The sequence below is a fragment of the Ailuropoda melanoleuca genome, chromosome 3 (assembly GCF_002007445.2).
Source record: "Ailuropoda melanoleuca isolate Jingjing chromosome 3, ASM200744v2, whole genome shotgun sequence".
Lineage (NCBI taxonomy): Eukaryota > Metazoa > Chordata > Mammalia > Carnivora > Ursidae > Ailuropoda > Ailuropoda melanoleuca.
This window is the reverse complement of record NC_048220.1, coordinates 28,187,676-28,201,960: the sequence shown is the minus strand read 5'-3', so window position 1 is coordinate 28,201,960 and position 14,285 is coordinate 28,187,676. Positions and strand designations below refer to the sequence as shown.

At 34.4% G+C, this 14,285-nt stretch overlaps 2 protein-coding genes across 2 annotated transcripts in view; both read right to left on the bottom strand.

Moving 5' to 3' along the window:
* Window positions 1–486: 486 nt before the first annotated feature.
* IGIP (IgA inducing protein) lies at window positions 487–9,709 on the bottom strand. The gene has a single exon (XM_002912573.4). The coding sequence runs from the start codon at window positions 806–808 to the stop codon at window positions 647–649; it is 162 nt and encodes a 53-aa protein (XP_002912619.1). The 5' UTR covers window positions 809–9,709; the 3' UTR covers window positions 487–646.
* Window positions 9,710–10,779: 1,070 nt separating this feature from the next.
* Window positions 10,780–14,285, bottom strand: part of PURA (purine rich element binding protein A) — a gene marked incomplete at its 5' end in the record, with an annotated part of 7,522 nt that continues 4,016 nt past the window's right edge. The window contains one exon of the mRNA XM_002912620.3: window positions 10,780–12,298. The remainder of the gene's footprint in view (window positions 12,299–14,285) is intronic.

The window sequence follows — 14,285 nt, the reverse complement described above, 5'->3', positions numbered from 1 at the left end:
TAAAAAACTGACTCAGGGGCGCCTGGGTGGCTCAGTCCATTAAGCATCTGCCTTCGGCTCAGGTCATGACCCCAGGGTCCTGGGATCCAGCCCCATGTCACAGGCTCCCTGCTCAGCAGGGGAGTCTGCTTCTCCCTCTCCCTCTGCTCTGCTCCTGTGCTCGCTCTCTCTACCACTCTCTCAAATAAATAAATAAAATCTTAAAAAAAAAAAAAAAACCTGACTCAAAAAGACAGGCAAGTCATTCACATAAAATCTTTAGAAATAAATGTGTTTTAAAATAAAATAGAAAATAGAGTTTTCCAGTGTGAGAGAGCACACTTAAAGTTTGCAGCCAATTAATGATCAGGCAAGTATACCTGTTACTGAGTCCTAAAAATGGTTTCTACCTATCAAAAAAAAAACCCAAAAAACCAAAAAACCAAGAGCAACCAGATCCCCCCCAAAGACACTGAAACAAAAGACTGATCTGTTTATATAGTCACATGAAAAATAAACATCTTTATTTTTTGCCTACTTTATTTCATTTTTTTCAAATAAAATTTAAATCTGTACAAAGTATACTGTTACAGTATATATTTTTTAAGAATCAATGCCTAAAAGAATCACAATACTTCAATAAGCAGTACAGCAGACCTCGCTAGTTTCAGCTTTGATATTGAACAAACTCAAGCCGGCTGATGCACAACACATTTGCTTGGTTTCCACATGGTGAGTTCCCAGCACTGAGATGGGAGAACATGACAGCAAGTATGGTTATATTACAGCCCGACACACTGCGCTTCTTCATGTGATAATAACTGCACATATTTAATACAGAATGCTCAAATTTACTTTTTAAATTGCATTTGCTTACTTCTTAGTTGGCAAAATTCAGCATTCTTAATGGGGTCCCCAAACAGTGCAAATTAATGATATTCTACTGTATAATTGGCACATCTCCAATAAGGATTAACTTGTAAACTCAAAGAATATCACAACTTTGTCCTAAATTTTAACTAATATACATCTGGTCCATTTAACCAAAGTCAGTTTGGAAAGATATTAAAGAACAATTCTATTTTTGAAAGGATACTGTTTTGACCATTCTTTAGAGAAGTAAATTTTTAAATTGTCATTAAAATGTTTTACTATAAAAATTTTACAAACTTGATTAGAAATTTCAAGATTATGATTCACAGCAGACAAACACAAACTTTATATTCCAACAATACCTACTCTTAGACTTTCAAACAGAGCACAACCATGTCAGCTGTGTTAACTAAAATTCTGAACAGTGTACTAAATTTATAAGTGGTGCTGGGTCTAGCAAGTGTAAATACACAGTATATTTTAATGAAAAGAATTGTCTTCTTTATACTTTATTTGTTTTCCCATAAGGAAACATTAATGTTTACATTCTTTAATAAAGTTAATCTTACATCAGAATATAACTTAATACTGTCAGCAACAGGGACCACACACAGTAAATAAGAAGCACATTTAAAATAAGTCTGAATTCACATAGATTAACATTTGTTGGTTAATAAAATATCGACAGTATTACAATCTTACAATATTTACAGTAAGAAAAATCTAGAGTAATATATACCTTTCACAGCAGGATTCCTTTTTTTTTTTTTTTTAATTATTTCTTCCAGTTTGGGATTGTGTATACATGAAAAGCTCAAATAAAGCAACTCTGCAATATAATCTTAAAATAATGGCTACTGGGGGGAAATTCTATCACAACCATTGAAAATAATGGTGACTTTTCACGGAGTCTGTGGCATCTGAGAACCCAGTTAATTAACCAAAGTCTTGCCCCAACCAGCCTCAGTTACCCAGATTAAAGCTGCAGAACTCCGGCCTTCCCTGACGGCTGAAAACCCAACAGATTTTCTCAACATGCTATAAGAAAAGAGGGAAATAGGTTTCAATTCATACCTCATGGCTGGAAGCCTCTGGCCAGTGCATATTCCCCAACTTATGCTAAAAGGGCCCATTTCACCTCCAAAGCATCACAAGAGTTTCCCTCTAACAACAGGGCACTTTGATATGGAGCTCACTCGTTCCTTAACTCTTGTGCATTAAGATAAGGCATGAACGTGGCCCATATAATACACACCAGCATCCTACTTGGGACCAGGGCAAAGAAACGGACTAATGCAGTTTGCACTGAGGTCAACAGGGAAAATGGGAAGCGATGCACATTTCCAATTAGAATGGTAAGAAGAAGACCCACATCCCTAAACTGGAATTTGGCCAGGGCCTCAGAGTTAGCACCCCCTCTCTGAGTACCACAAGCGATTAGGATGTGTGCTCTGGGCCTCCTCCAAGAGAGAGCATCTACAGTAAGTAACACCATGTGGGACATTAGTTCAGTGATGACTCCCAAGAAAACAGATACAATTCTTGAATCTGGGGCTGTCCACAGCACCTGAGGTCACTCATCTGAGCTGTGACCTGTCCCAACCCTGCTTACTTTAAGAGATCTGATGGGCACAGAGCACTCAGGGGTATGGCTGCTGGCTACTTTGGACTCTAGATCTCACAGGTAATCAACAGGTATCTGGGATTGAATTAGCAAACTGTACCATAGCTCCTTAAACAGACACTGTCAGGTTTGAAATCATGTCAAGCATGAATCTTCACTGTCAGGTCAGAAATCAAAGTGGGTATCTTCCCACATCAGCCAAGATTATTTTATCAAAACCTTAGAGGAGTTGGACAGTTTTTCATGTTCCAAGTGATTAGTTTACTTATTTCAGTCAAGCTGGATTGACAAACCAGACTGATCTATTTAGTTAGTTTTGTTTTTTTGATTCTTATGCATGTGTTAACCCAAAGCTGTTATATTTGGGCTAAATACACTGACAGAGAAAATTCAAACGACAAAAGTTTTCAGCAAACTTCTGTGGTGTTTTCTTTTTGGAAGTCAATGCAAGATCTAAAGGTATTTCTACCCAACAAAGTCTGTTTAAGTGTTTAATGTTATTTCCTTTTTGGTCCTATACAGAATGCTATGACTTCTATATAGGTCTGAATGCTGCTCCATGTAGATTCCTTCTGTATATCTAAAAATATATACTTTTCAGTAGTTCAATACATGGTTAATCTTCCCACAGTGGAAGATTTTTGTAATCACAAGTTGCAAAGTAGAAAAAAAATCTCCTTTCTAAGAAAGGAAATATACTTTCCTATTGTACACTTTTGAAGAAGCCCAAAGGCATGCACCAAAAATCATTATGAAAACTAATACATGCACTACTAAAATGGTGTAGAGTTAGGACTTAAAGTGCTGTTTCTCATTTTTTAAATTTGGAGAAGACATTTTGTCAGTTGTTGACTCAAAGATCTCCCCCCACCCCACCCATCCCATTCCATGGCATCAAGAGAGAAAAGTAAAAAGTATGCATAAATCTTTGAACTATTCTTTACATACGGGAAAGGACAGATACAACAACTATCCTATTTATAAACTGGATTCCCAGTTTTAAATAAAACCAATATTTCCTGGTAAAAATTGTCAAAGCTAATACATCCAAACAAATGTTGCTAGTAAATAATGTTCTACATAGAGAATAATTTACTTTGGTTTTATGTACCTTCTCACAAATAATACTGGTGTCCCATACGTCACCAAACTGATGTGTTCCAGCAAAGTTGTAAGGCAAATCTTTTTTTTTTTTCCCCAGTGACATCTTTTTTCCTAATAGACAAAACTAAAATCTTTTGGTGAGGAAGGGGTTAAGATAATGGCTAACCCCTTGGCATCCTGAGCATTGTGGTTTATCAAACTCTACCCTGCTAGAAGCTATCAGGCACCCTGACCCCTGCCTTGAACCAGGAATGGCTCCCATGTCTAGAGATGCCCTGACTCCTTATAAATAGCTCTCAGAACATTGCTTCTTTTTTCCTTCTGTCTGGATGTCAAACAAAGCTGGTTGCAATGTCACATTTTGCTAGTAGGGGCCACCATCTAACAATAATTCCAATCTGAAACGTTTTAAGCCAATAGTTAGTTCTTAATTTTATCAATTAATTGCATTAGAATTTTCTCTATAGAGTTTACTTAGAGCAGAGATCCTTAACTTGGGTTTCAGAAGATGTGTGATGCCCCTGAGGTTTCATGTAAAATTATCTGTGTATGTGCATTTTTTTTTCCCCTGGGGAGAGGGTCCATCACTTTCATCAGATTATCAAAGGTTTCTGTGATCTTAAAAAGGGGTTACAGGGACTCAGAGGGATACCCGTAATTCATTTTATACTAGGGTTGGGAAATGGGTGCAGAAAACTAAAAATGGCCTCAAAAAAAAGGGGCCAAATTGCTGATCTTTTCCCTTTATTCATATTTGGGAAATAAGTGCTTCAACCTAGGAAAAATAATTAAGCTGATTAAACTCCATTAAAAAATAATCAAAGCCACTTTCTAAAATATTTTCATTTTCCATATATGTTAAGTTTAGTCTCCAAGAAAAGGTCTGGAGACTGAATTTTGCTCTTTTCCCTAAGGAAATTCATAAACACAATGCTGATCATCATTCACATTTACAGATCTGACAACCTAAAACTTAAGACAACTCTAATACTATAGCCTCTAATTTACGATTTTGAGTAAAGGATTATCTAGAGTCAAATATACAATTGCCAACCTTCATTCCCCCAAATTGGTCCACAGTCAGACAACTATCGGGCACAATTCCACTAGATAAACCTAAAATTTGAACAATGGAAGTTTAACTTTCTATCCCAATTGAAAACAAAACTACAAGGTTCTACAATAAAGGCCAGCCACAAACGTTCACACTATGTCATAGAGGACTTACACATTTCAATACATCACTGAATTATCAACAGAATTTGCAAAACATGAGATCCAGAATGACTACCATGCTGAGAAGAGCATGTCAAGAATTAAAACACCACCCTGTGCCCCCCCATTGAGAAATACACTCAGGCATTGCAAAAATAAACCAGATCTAAAGAGAGGCCTCTCACTTGTTAGGTTTAAGTATGAAGTGCCCAAAAGGATACGGGGAAGGGAATATAAAATGAAATAATTAAATAACTTACAAAAATTAATTTTAGCCAAAACATATTTCTGTTCTATTGACAAAACTATCAACCTTTTTTTTTTTTTTTTGCAATTTTGAACACTGTGTTGCACAATCTCATTAAGACAAAAAATGTGTTCACAGGTACACATTTTGTTCTCCTATTCTTCCTAGAGCACAACTTGAGGTTATAAGAATGCTTCTAGTTAAAATAAAGTCTCTTATCCCTTGCCACCCTCCCCCCCTCAAAAAGTGAGTGAACCTTGAATTCCAAAAAGGAATATTCATTTAATGTAATTATTTCAATACCAGTTATATCACATAGACCATGATGAAACTCTATGAGCATTATGGAAAACTACATAAAAGAGGGAGCTGCCACTTGTCACCCACTTCACTTCCAGCTTTTTAAGCCAATACCCAGCTAGACTCAGATCTCATTGACTTCAGTGAAAATAAATCAACACTCCAAAACCAGGCCATTTCAGGCTGGAAGCTGGATCTCAAAGACATCGTTTCATATACATACATATATATATTTTTTTCTATCCTAAGCTTTCACTTTGTCTATTCAAATAGTTTAATAAAGCTCACATTTACAAAGGATTATATTGGCAAATAAAGGCCCATATTAAAAATTTTTATCAAAACAAATTTTTGTTCTACATACCTAACACTAAGAAATATTTTCTTGGACTTATAAAGCATATTTAATTGCATATAAGTTTTGCTTTGGGTGGGATATTGAAAACAATTCTGTAAGAAATTAGAAAAGACTAGAAACAAAAGTGAAAGTGACTAGTCTTAACTTTCAAAAAATCAAGTGCAAAGATAAATAGTGCAAATAATGAAAACTAGAAATTTTATAGGCAACTTTACATCTTTCCTGCTTTTGCACTTTTACATATTGATAACTTTATAAACCCTAACAACTGTATGCAGCATGGAAATGGGCTATCATTTATCTCCACTGAGACTCAAGGAATCCTTTCAAAGGCAGTCATTTAAATCACTGGTTCTTGACTAGGTTTGGGAATTCACTTTTTAAAAAACAATTCTTAAGGGAGGGGCTATTTAAGAAGGCTCTGCGCGGACTTAAACAAGTTATAGAATGTAATTGTATCATAATTTAAAATCAGTAGGATGGGAAAAACATACTAAGTGGTAACTCTAAAAAATAAATTATAATAAAAATAATTCTATTGTTAATGAACTTGATATTTGTAAAAAAAAAAAAAAGTTACTTTCCAGATACAAAATCAGAACCTCTTTTTTTAGCTAAGAAATTTTATCACTAACGTATACAGATTTGGGCAAAATGAAATAAATATTGTCAGAATCACTGAGAATAAGTCCATATTAAACTAAAAAGGAGTCCAAATAAACTTGAATTATGTAATTTAAAAAACAAAATATTACAGCAATTCTTTATGTTAAATAATTAAAAATGTTCCTGGGATACTGGGAACAGAAATCTAGACACTATCAGTTCACTCTACAAAGAACATAAGAACTTCCAAGATATACTAAATTATATTGCTATCTGCCACCACTGAACACTTGGGAATTCTACAACTTTAAAGTAACAGAGAAAGTGGGACAACAAAAAGAAATTTGAGTTTGGGGGGGTATGTTGTCTAATTTCAGAATTATAGTATTATTGAGGGTCTCATAACGTCCACAATCTTACTGATGGGACTGCAAATGTAAAAGAAATGAAAAAGATACCTAAAATTGCAGTTTAGTGTTTTTACTTGGTTTACTCTCTTCTTGTAGGAAATTAATGTGGACCAAAGGCTCAAGGTTCTGTAAAATCAAGGTATGATATGGATCTTTATGAACTGTAAAATCAAATGATTTGATCAAAGGACCATTTTGAAAAGTAAAGCTAAACTACACTGTAACATGAGCCCAGGAAAAGAATCTGTACCATAAATGTTTCTGATAGTTTAAAAATGATAAATGAAAAAGTTTGAAATTTTCTTATCTTCTTTCCCTCACAATAGTAAGTCCCCAGTACCAACAGGCTTTGACCAGAAAAGCTGTCATTCCACAACTGTGCTACTTAATTTGTCCCGAAAAGCAAACATCCTACACCTGAAAGCAGATTTGTATAATGCATCATCATCATCATCATATCTAGCTACAGACCAACAGCTTTCTCATAACCAACAAGGGACCCATTTTCTCTGACTTTATTGAAACTTCATTAGTGAAGATCAACTTCATTGTCCTTAGCAAACAATGCTCATTTAAGACTCCACCTTAGTATCTTTTCCTACCTCCAATAAAAATTTCTCCCATTTTACCTCCAAACCATTCCCTCATATAACTCTCACACTCCCATCCATGAAGACATTAAACGGTTCTTCCCTTTCTGCTCTCAAATTTCCAAACCAGTAAATCTCAGCCCCCAGTAACTTACCTCAAATACACATACCTCTTACTCTCTTCAATACACAAATTTCTTAATGATTTCAATGCCCTTCAGATTGCCAGTTTAAGACTATGGGGAAAAAAGCCTCAGAAAAACTGCCCAATTATCTCATTATACAGAAATCTTTCTGGGATCAGTTAGCTATGTTCTAAGGCAGGAGCCAACAATTTCTTTACTTCCCTCTTAAAGGGGTAAGTTCGAGTGTCACTGGCAGGCCTATGGTAAGGAGAAGAACAAAGGACAGTGAAACGAGGAAAAAGGAAGATGGGAGCAAAAAAACAAACAAACGTATATGGTAGGGAGGTAGGTCAAATGCCACCAACTACCTACACTGGAAACTGCCAATACACTCCAGCTGAACGGGAGCTTGATCCAATCCCAAAATGTGTCTAATAATTCATTAGCTGATGCCCATCACTGGTTGAGCTAGTCAAGGTGAATACATAAGTCACCTGTCCCCTAGGTTTGCTACTTCACAATAAGGACATCTTAAGTCCTTCAAGGATCCTTCTGTTTTAATCCAGTTTAGACTAAAACACATGTTAAGAAGAGTACTTCCATGATTCTCAAAATCCAGAATATAAAGGTTTGGTCCTTGAACTTGGAGGCCTCTTGAATTATTAAAGTGTACCCTAAATCAAGAAAATTAAACTTTTAGCTTAATTTTTTCCCACGAAATGCTATAAAATTTTAATTAATAAGCAAACTGCTAATAATCATTAAAACAAAGTATGCTTTCATGAAAATTCAAAAAATCTTGCAATTCCAAAATGAGTAAAATATTTCTGGTCCTTAAAAATTAACTTTATTTTACATAGAGGATCACCACCATGTTTCTACCTATCAAACAAGACAATTTTCCACAAAAGCAAAGCACATCAGGGGGGAAAAAAAAGAAAAGAAAAAGAAAACAAATACCAAACATAATATGGGGACAAAATAAAAATACATGAGTAACTATGAAAAAATTTTTTTAAGAAAAATGTTTCTAACAGATGACCTTTGCCATTACTCAGCTTTCCTAAAGACATAAATATACTAGACCATTCAACATCAAAACTTGGTAGTCAATTTAGCAGCTGTAAGATGACAAATTGTTAACTTGAAACCAATCATATATTTCACTTTTCACTTGGTTGTTTTTGGATTATGAAATTCTACCTGACATGATAATGCTAGTTTAGATAATCTTCACTTAACCCATAATAATGAAATTTGTTTGAAAAGAGTCTGTCAAATGGCCTAGGCCTTAAATTTAGGTTTTTAGGATCAAATAACTCCCCAACTATTAAAATCAGGTTTTCTTAAAAATATATTGCAAATTCTCTATGGTAATTAATGCAGTTGGGTGAAAAGAGTAATTTTAATAGCAGTGATCATTTTAGTTTTATAGTGTACTCCACTACAAATGGTCTAAATTCAGTTAATTTGCAATTAAAGAACCCAGAAATATAATTTATGATTTAGAAATGGATAAACTTAAACAGAAAACTTTACACAGATAAATTCAGTGAATTTGCTCACTTAAGCAATTCCAATAAATTCTTTCCTATTCATTCCACTCTCATGAAAAAGTATGTATCTCTCCACATTACTAAGATATTCAAATTTAAGGATATTCAACTATAAATGTTATACTCAGAGTTATCACCAATTGTTCCAAACCTAAGTTGCTAAGACTCCCTTTTTTAGCATCCTTTTACATAGAAAGCAGGATCTCATTCTCATATTGAAAAAACTTAGAAAAGGGAAAAAAGTCATTAGATTTGGTATCTCATTTTCTTAATGGGGAAAAATATTAAAAGTATGTTCACATGTAAAATAAAGTGAGTTGTGGAGCTATGAAAACAACTACAGTAACAATTTCAGAAATCTCCATTCTAAAATCATCTGGAAATATGTGCATGTGTGCATGCGTGCATGTGTGTATGTGTGCGTGTGTGTGTGTAAAATATGAAAAAATGAGTGGGAATATTGAAGAAGAGAGGGTGAACCATGTGTGGGAGACAGAAGTAATAATCATGCCCATGGTGCATTCACCATGGCTGGCATATAACCCAAAATATCCTAAAAGCAAAATATGTTTAGAAAGTTTCAATAGAGCCAAATGCAAAATGTTAAAGCACAGAAACAATGAATGAGATAACCCCCACAAACATCAAGTTCCATACGAAAACAGGAAGAAAAAAATTGACATGTGCATCTTTTTTAATATACCAAATCTTAATTGACTTAAAGATTATATAAAGTGCTTGGGCCATGGTTACCCACCCAGATGCTCATTATCAACAGACTTATCTCTTCCCCTCCCTTCCACCCAAATTTAGTACAGTGTTCCTGCAGAAAAAGTACAGCATTCCTATATTAATAAGAATAAGAAATGAAAACAGTGAGTACAACTGATATAGATCCATTGACTTTTATTACAAATGTACTTGATCACTTGGCTTCAAAAAGTTTAAAATCAATACCCTATTTTCTGTATGCCAGTACAAAGCAAACTGTTTTACAAATTAAATACCTAAAAATTTGACAAAAATATTAAAATTTGATGAAAAACAATTATAAAAATCCTTAATCTCTCTCTCTTCAAAAAAGGAGGCAGTCTTCCCAGTCCTATTATACAATATTAATAATATTCACCATTTTTAGAATAGGTAGCTAAATTATATTTTTCTGTTAGCATACAAAACTCTTAGACTAATAGATTTCATTTGTATATGCTCCAGTTAAGTTTGTGAATGCCATCTGATTGCAATATAATCAACTATCTTTAATTGAGTCCTAATTTACACTTATTTAATAATTTGCATAGTTTAAAAGGGATAAAGGTTATTCTACAACTAATTATCATAGGCTATTACAGTGCTATTTTTCAAGGCAATAAGTATTTGCTCCCAAATGAAATTATCTGTCTTCTTTAGGCAGGGGTTAAAATTACTAGCAGCTTTCTCCATTACCTGAAAAATCAAACTGGAATAGTTATCCATCTCTAGATGTGAAGACCTAAAAACATATCGATATAATTTCCACTTTGAGTCAAATTTCAACCCCTGCATGGGACTAGAAAGTGAGACTTTCAAAGTTTTTATTTCCCTGTTGGTTTTGGTTTCTACTCTCCATGGCTTTTAGGAAGCTGGGAAAGTTTGTCTTTCCTGACTCACATTGTCTCTCCTTTCCATTTGGCAAATATTCATCTACCTTCAATCTGTATCTAGTAGAGGAAAAGCCGACATGGCTTTTCTTATGAACTTCCTTTGTTGTCAAAGGCATGTATAATGATTTCTACAGTTCTGGTTAGTTAACTTTAGCTCCCTCTGTGGCTGGATGACTGCTGCTTCTAACATCAGCATGATAAATAGGAGGCACAAATAAAAAGTAGCTTAAAAAAAGATTTGGTGATTTAAAAGAAAAAAAAACGAACAACACCAAACACACACACATATATGGGCATTTCAAATCTGGTGGCTGATCTCTGGATTAAATTACTTGACAGTGTCTCTCATTTTAAAGAACGTCAATATTGCAATGCATTTCAAGTTTTCTTCTATACTTAGGCAAATAACATAGTTTAACCAAGCTCTTGGACCTTAATCGTAAGACAAAGCAGATCATTAAAAATAAGGCATACTTGTCAGGAATTAAGTTTTGTTTGCTTGTTTTTGGCACATTTGATCATACTGTCTTCTATGAATAACACATATGGTCAAATATACCATTTCCTTTTTCATTTCAGCACAAACAGGGCTTACCAACCAGTAAAATAAAAACAAGGAAAAACTCCAACATAAAACACTGAGATATAGAACCTTGGTAAAGTACCGAGCACCTGGGAGGAAGGGTGGGGAAAGGATGAAACAGTAGAGGGAAGGAAAGGAAGGTTGGGAAGGTGCTTGGGGAGGTAAAGTGAGATGCAAAAAAGAGCATCTTTACAGTCACTTAGTCTTTCCTAAGATCGCCTCTTAAGTCTTAAAAGATTTGCACGTGGATTTCTTTTTAAACCCACTGACCATAAATCAGACACTGGTTTCAAAATCTTAGTAAGATTGTGTTTAACTGTTATAGTGTAAAGACAATTGCACAATACATGTGCTTATTGATCCGGTAGGATTCCAAGCAGAATCTGAAGTCTGTAGGTAAGAAAGGCTTCACTTTAGGTAACTCTGACCCTAAAGAAAACCTCATGAAAGAACTCGCATCTCAAAGAAAGGACACTTTGCCTAAGTTTGCTGTGTTTTTGTTGACTTGCACTACTTATTGCTGGCTACTATGAAACACTGATCTAGGAGTACTCCAACAACCTGTAGTACAAGGCTTAACTTTAAGAAGCTATAGTAAACAAGAGACAAAATCAAAGCAATTCTCTTTCCTAACTAGTAACAGCACAGAGAATGCAGTCTTTTCCATATCACAGTAAAAGTACAGTGAACAAAACAGCTCAACAAACCTTAAGACAAAGAAGTGCAGGTTATTAATGTTTACATGCAGTTGATAAGCATTCCAAATGTCACATTATGCACTGTAAAAGCTCAACTTTACTATATGGAAATAAGAAAATGCACCTTGGGGGAAGGGGAAAAGCAATTTAATCATTTCCAGTGATTTTTGTAAGTAAAGAAATTCCTAACTATTGTACGGTCACCTCATATTTAACATTGTATGAATATTAAAAGCAAACAATTTAATGGGAAAATGCACAGTACAATGGAAATAGCTTGTTATTCAACACATACAGTAGATCTCAAAAACAAAGACAACACACTCAACCAGGGAGCTTAAAATACCAAATCAAAACCCAAAGAACCAGCAGAAAAAAAAAAAAAACCTTCAAAAAGACAACTGTTTCACCTTCCTAGGCCAATGCTTTACAATGTGAGAAGCACTGATACCTTCCAGCTCCTACAGGTGGTGTCTTCTACATACAGCAGTAAGCTCTATATGGCTGGATTTGCCAAGAAACAATTCCATCCCCAGAACTCTCTACATCAGACAAGATCCTTTTTTTTTTTTTAACCAAAATACTTTCTACAGAATTCCAAACCAAAATGTACTGTTTAAGGCATCTTTTTTTTATAACATTTTCTCTTCACTCAAAGATGATAGTCATGCAGCAGTTTAATGATAAAAATATATTAATATTTTACTATACAGCAGCAAGAAGTTAGTTGTCAATTAAAAGCACACGAACATCTTTAAATGAAAACCTGTAAAAGACTATCGTTACAAACAATTTCAGTTTGGAGGACACCAGCTTGGTAAAGTGCTCTCCTAAGCTTTGCATTTTCATACCCTACTCCTTGAATATATGAGTTATAGAACATACTTTTGATAGAAGGCTTGTACACTTGGGGAACACAAATACATTAGCATATAATGTAGCCAGTAATAACTAGCACCACAGCTACATGGAAATCCTTTACACATACCAACTTGGCTTTCGCTTTTAAAATGAAACTCAGAATCCATGGCTCAGTAGGATAACTTATAATTGTGTTGCTCTGCTTTTTAACAGGTCTACATAAGTTAATAGCACTGGCAAAAATCAAAGAATAGCTTCAGACCTCTTACTAGTTTAGGAGACAGTGCTAGTGACCACAAATAGACTCGCTACCTGATGTCCAAGTACAGGTTCACTGGAAATTGCTGCACGTTAGTTAAGTTTTTAAAATCTTTCTACACATAATAAAAAAAATATATTATGAACGATACATCTCATATACACAATAATGACAAAACACCTACTCAGTCAAAGCAAACAGATGCAGAAAAATATTATGGGAGATTTCCTGTTTCTTTCTTTCTCTTTTTCCTTTTACTATTTGGATAACTTTGGTTCCAACCGTAAAAATCACAACTTAGCAAATTTCATTTAAATGCCTTTTTTAATAATTTCTTCATGTTCACAGAAGTTTCACTGACCATTTTTATATGTTTAAGGTCCAGATGCAATGCATATTGTATAAAAGAGAGCACTTATTGTTTACCTTGCATGAATTAAACCTACGTACCTTTAACTCTACAAACTTCTGCATAACATTTAGACAAAGCTCAGACACACAGCATGCCTAGCCCTCATATATATACACATCTCTAATCACAGGTATATAGGGTGTCAAATATACTATAATAACCTCCATGTAAGGTTTGAAATTTGGTAACAAAATGAGAAAAACTAAAAATATTATTTTACGTGTTCTAAAATATCTCTTTTTTGTGCTAAAGTCAAATGTTAGCTCAACATGAAAAGGACTTTTATATAATTCAGCAATATTATAATCTTGACCATTTTGCAAACACTTTTAATAATAATAGCTTAAACGTGTACAAAAGTTCTTGGTTAATTAGGGAAATAAACACTCAGTTCTTTATATTTTTTAATCAAGTAGGAAACACAGTTCATATAATGTTATTACTTTTTGTATTTTTTTTGTTTTTTGTTTTTAGCAGCTGCTTACTGTTTTATATGGTGGATAAAGTGGACAACATCCAGCGATGGGTGGCAAGTCAAGAAGAGAAACTGTCAGTTGGTGGAGGTTCTGTGGGTGGTGCTCCCTTGGAGTTAACAGNTAACTCTACAGACTTCTGCATAACATTTAGACAAAGCTCAGACACACAGCATGCCTAGCCCTCATATATATATACACATCTCTAATCACAGGTATATAGGGTGTCAAATATACTATAATAACCTCCATGAAAGGTTTTGAAATTTGGTAACAAAATGAGAAGAAAAACTAAAAATATTATTTTACGTGTTCTAAAATATCTCTTTTTTGTGCTAAAGTCAAATGTTAGCTCAACATGAAAAGGAC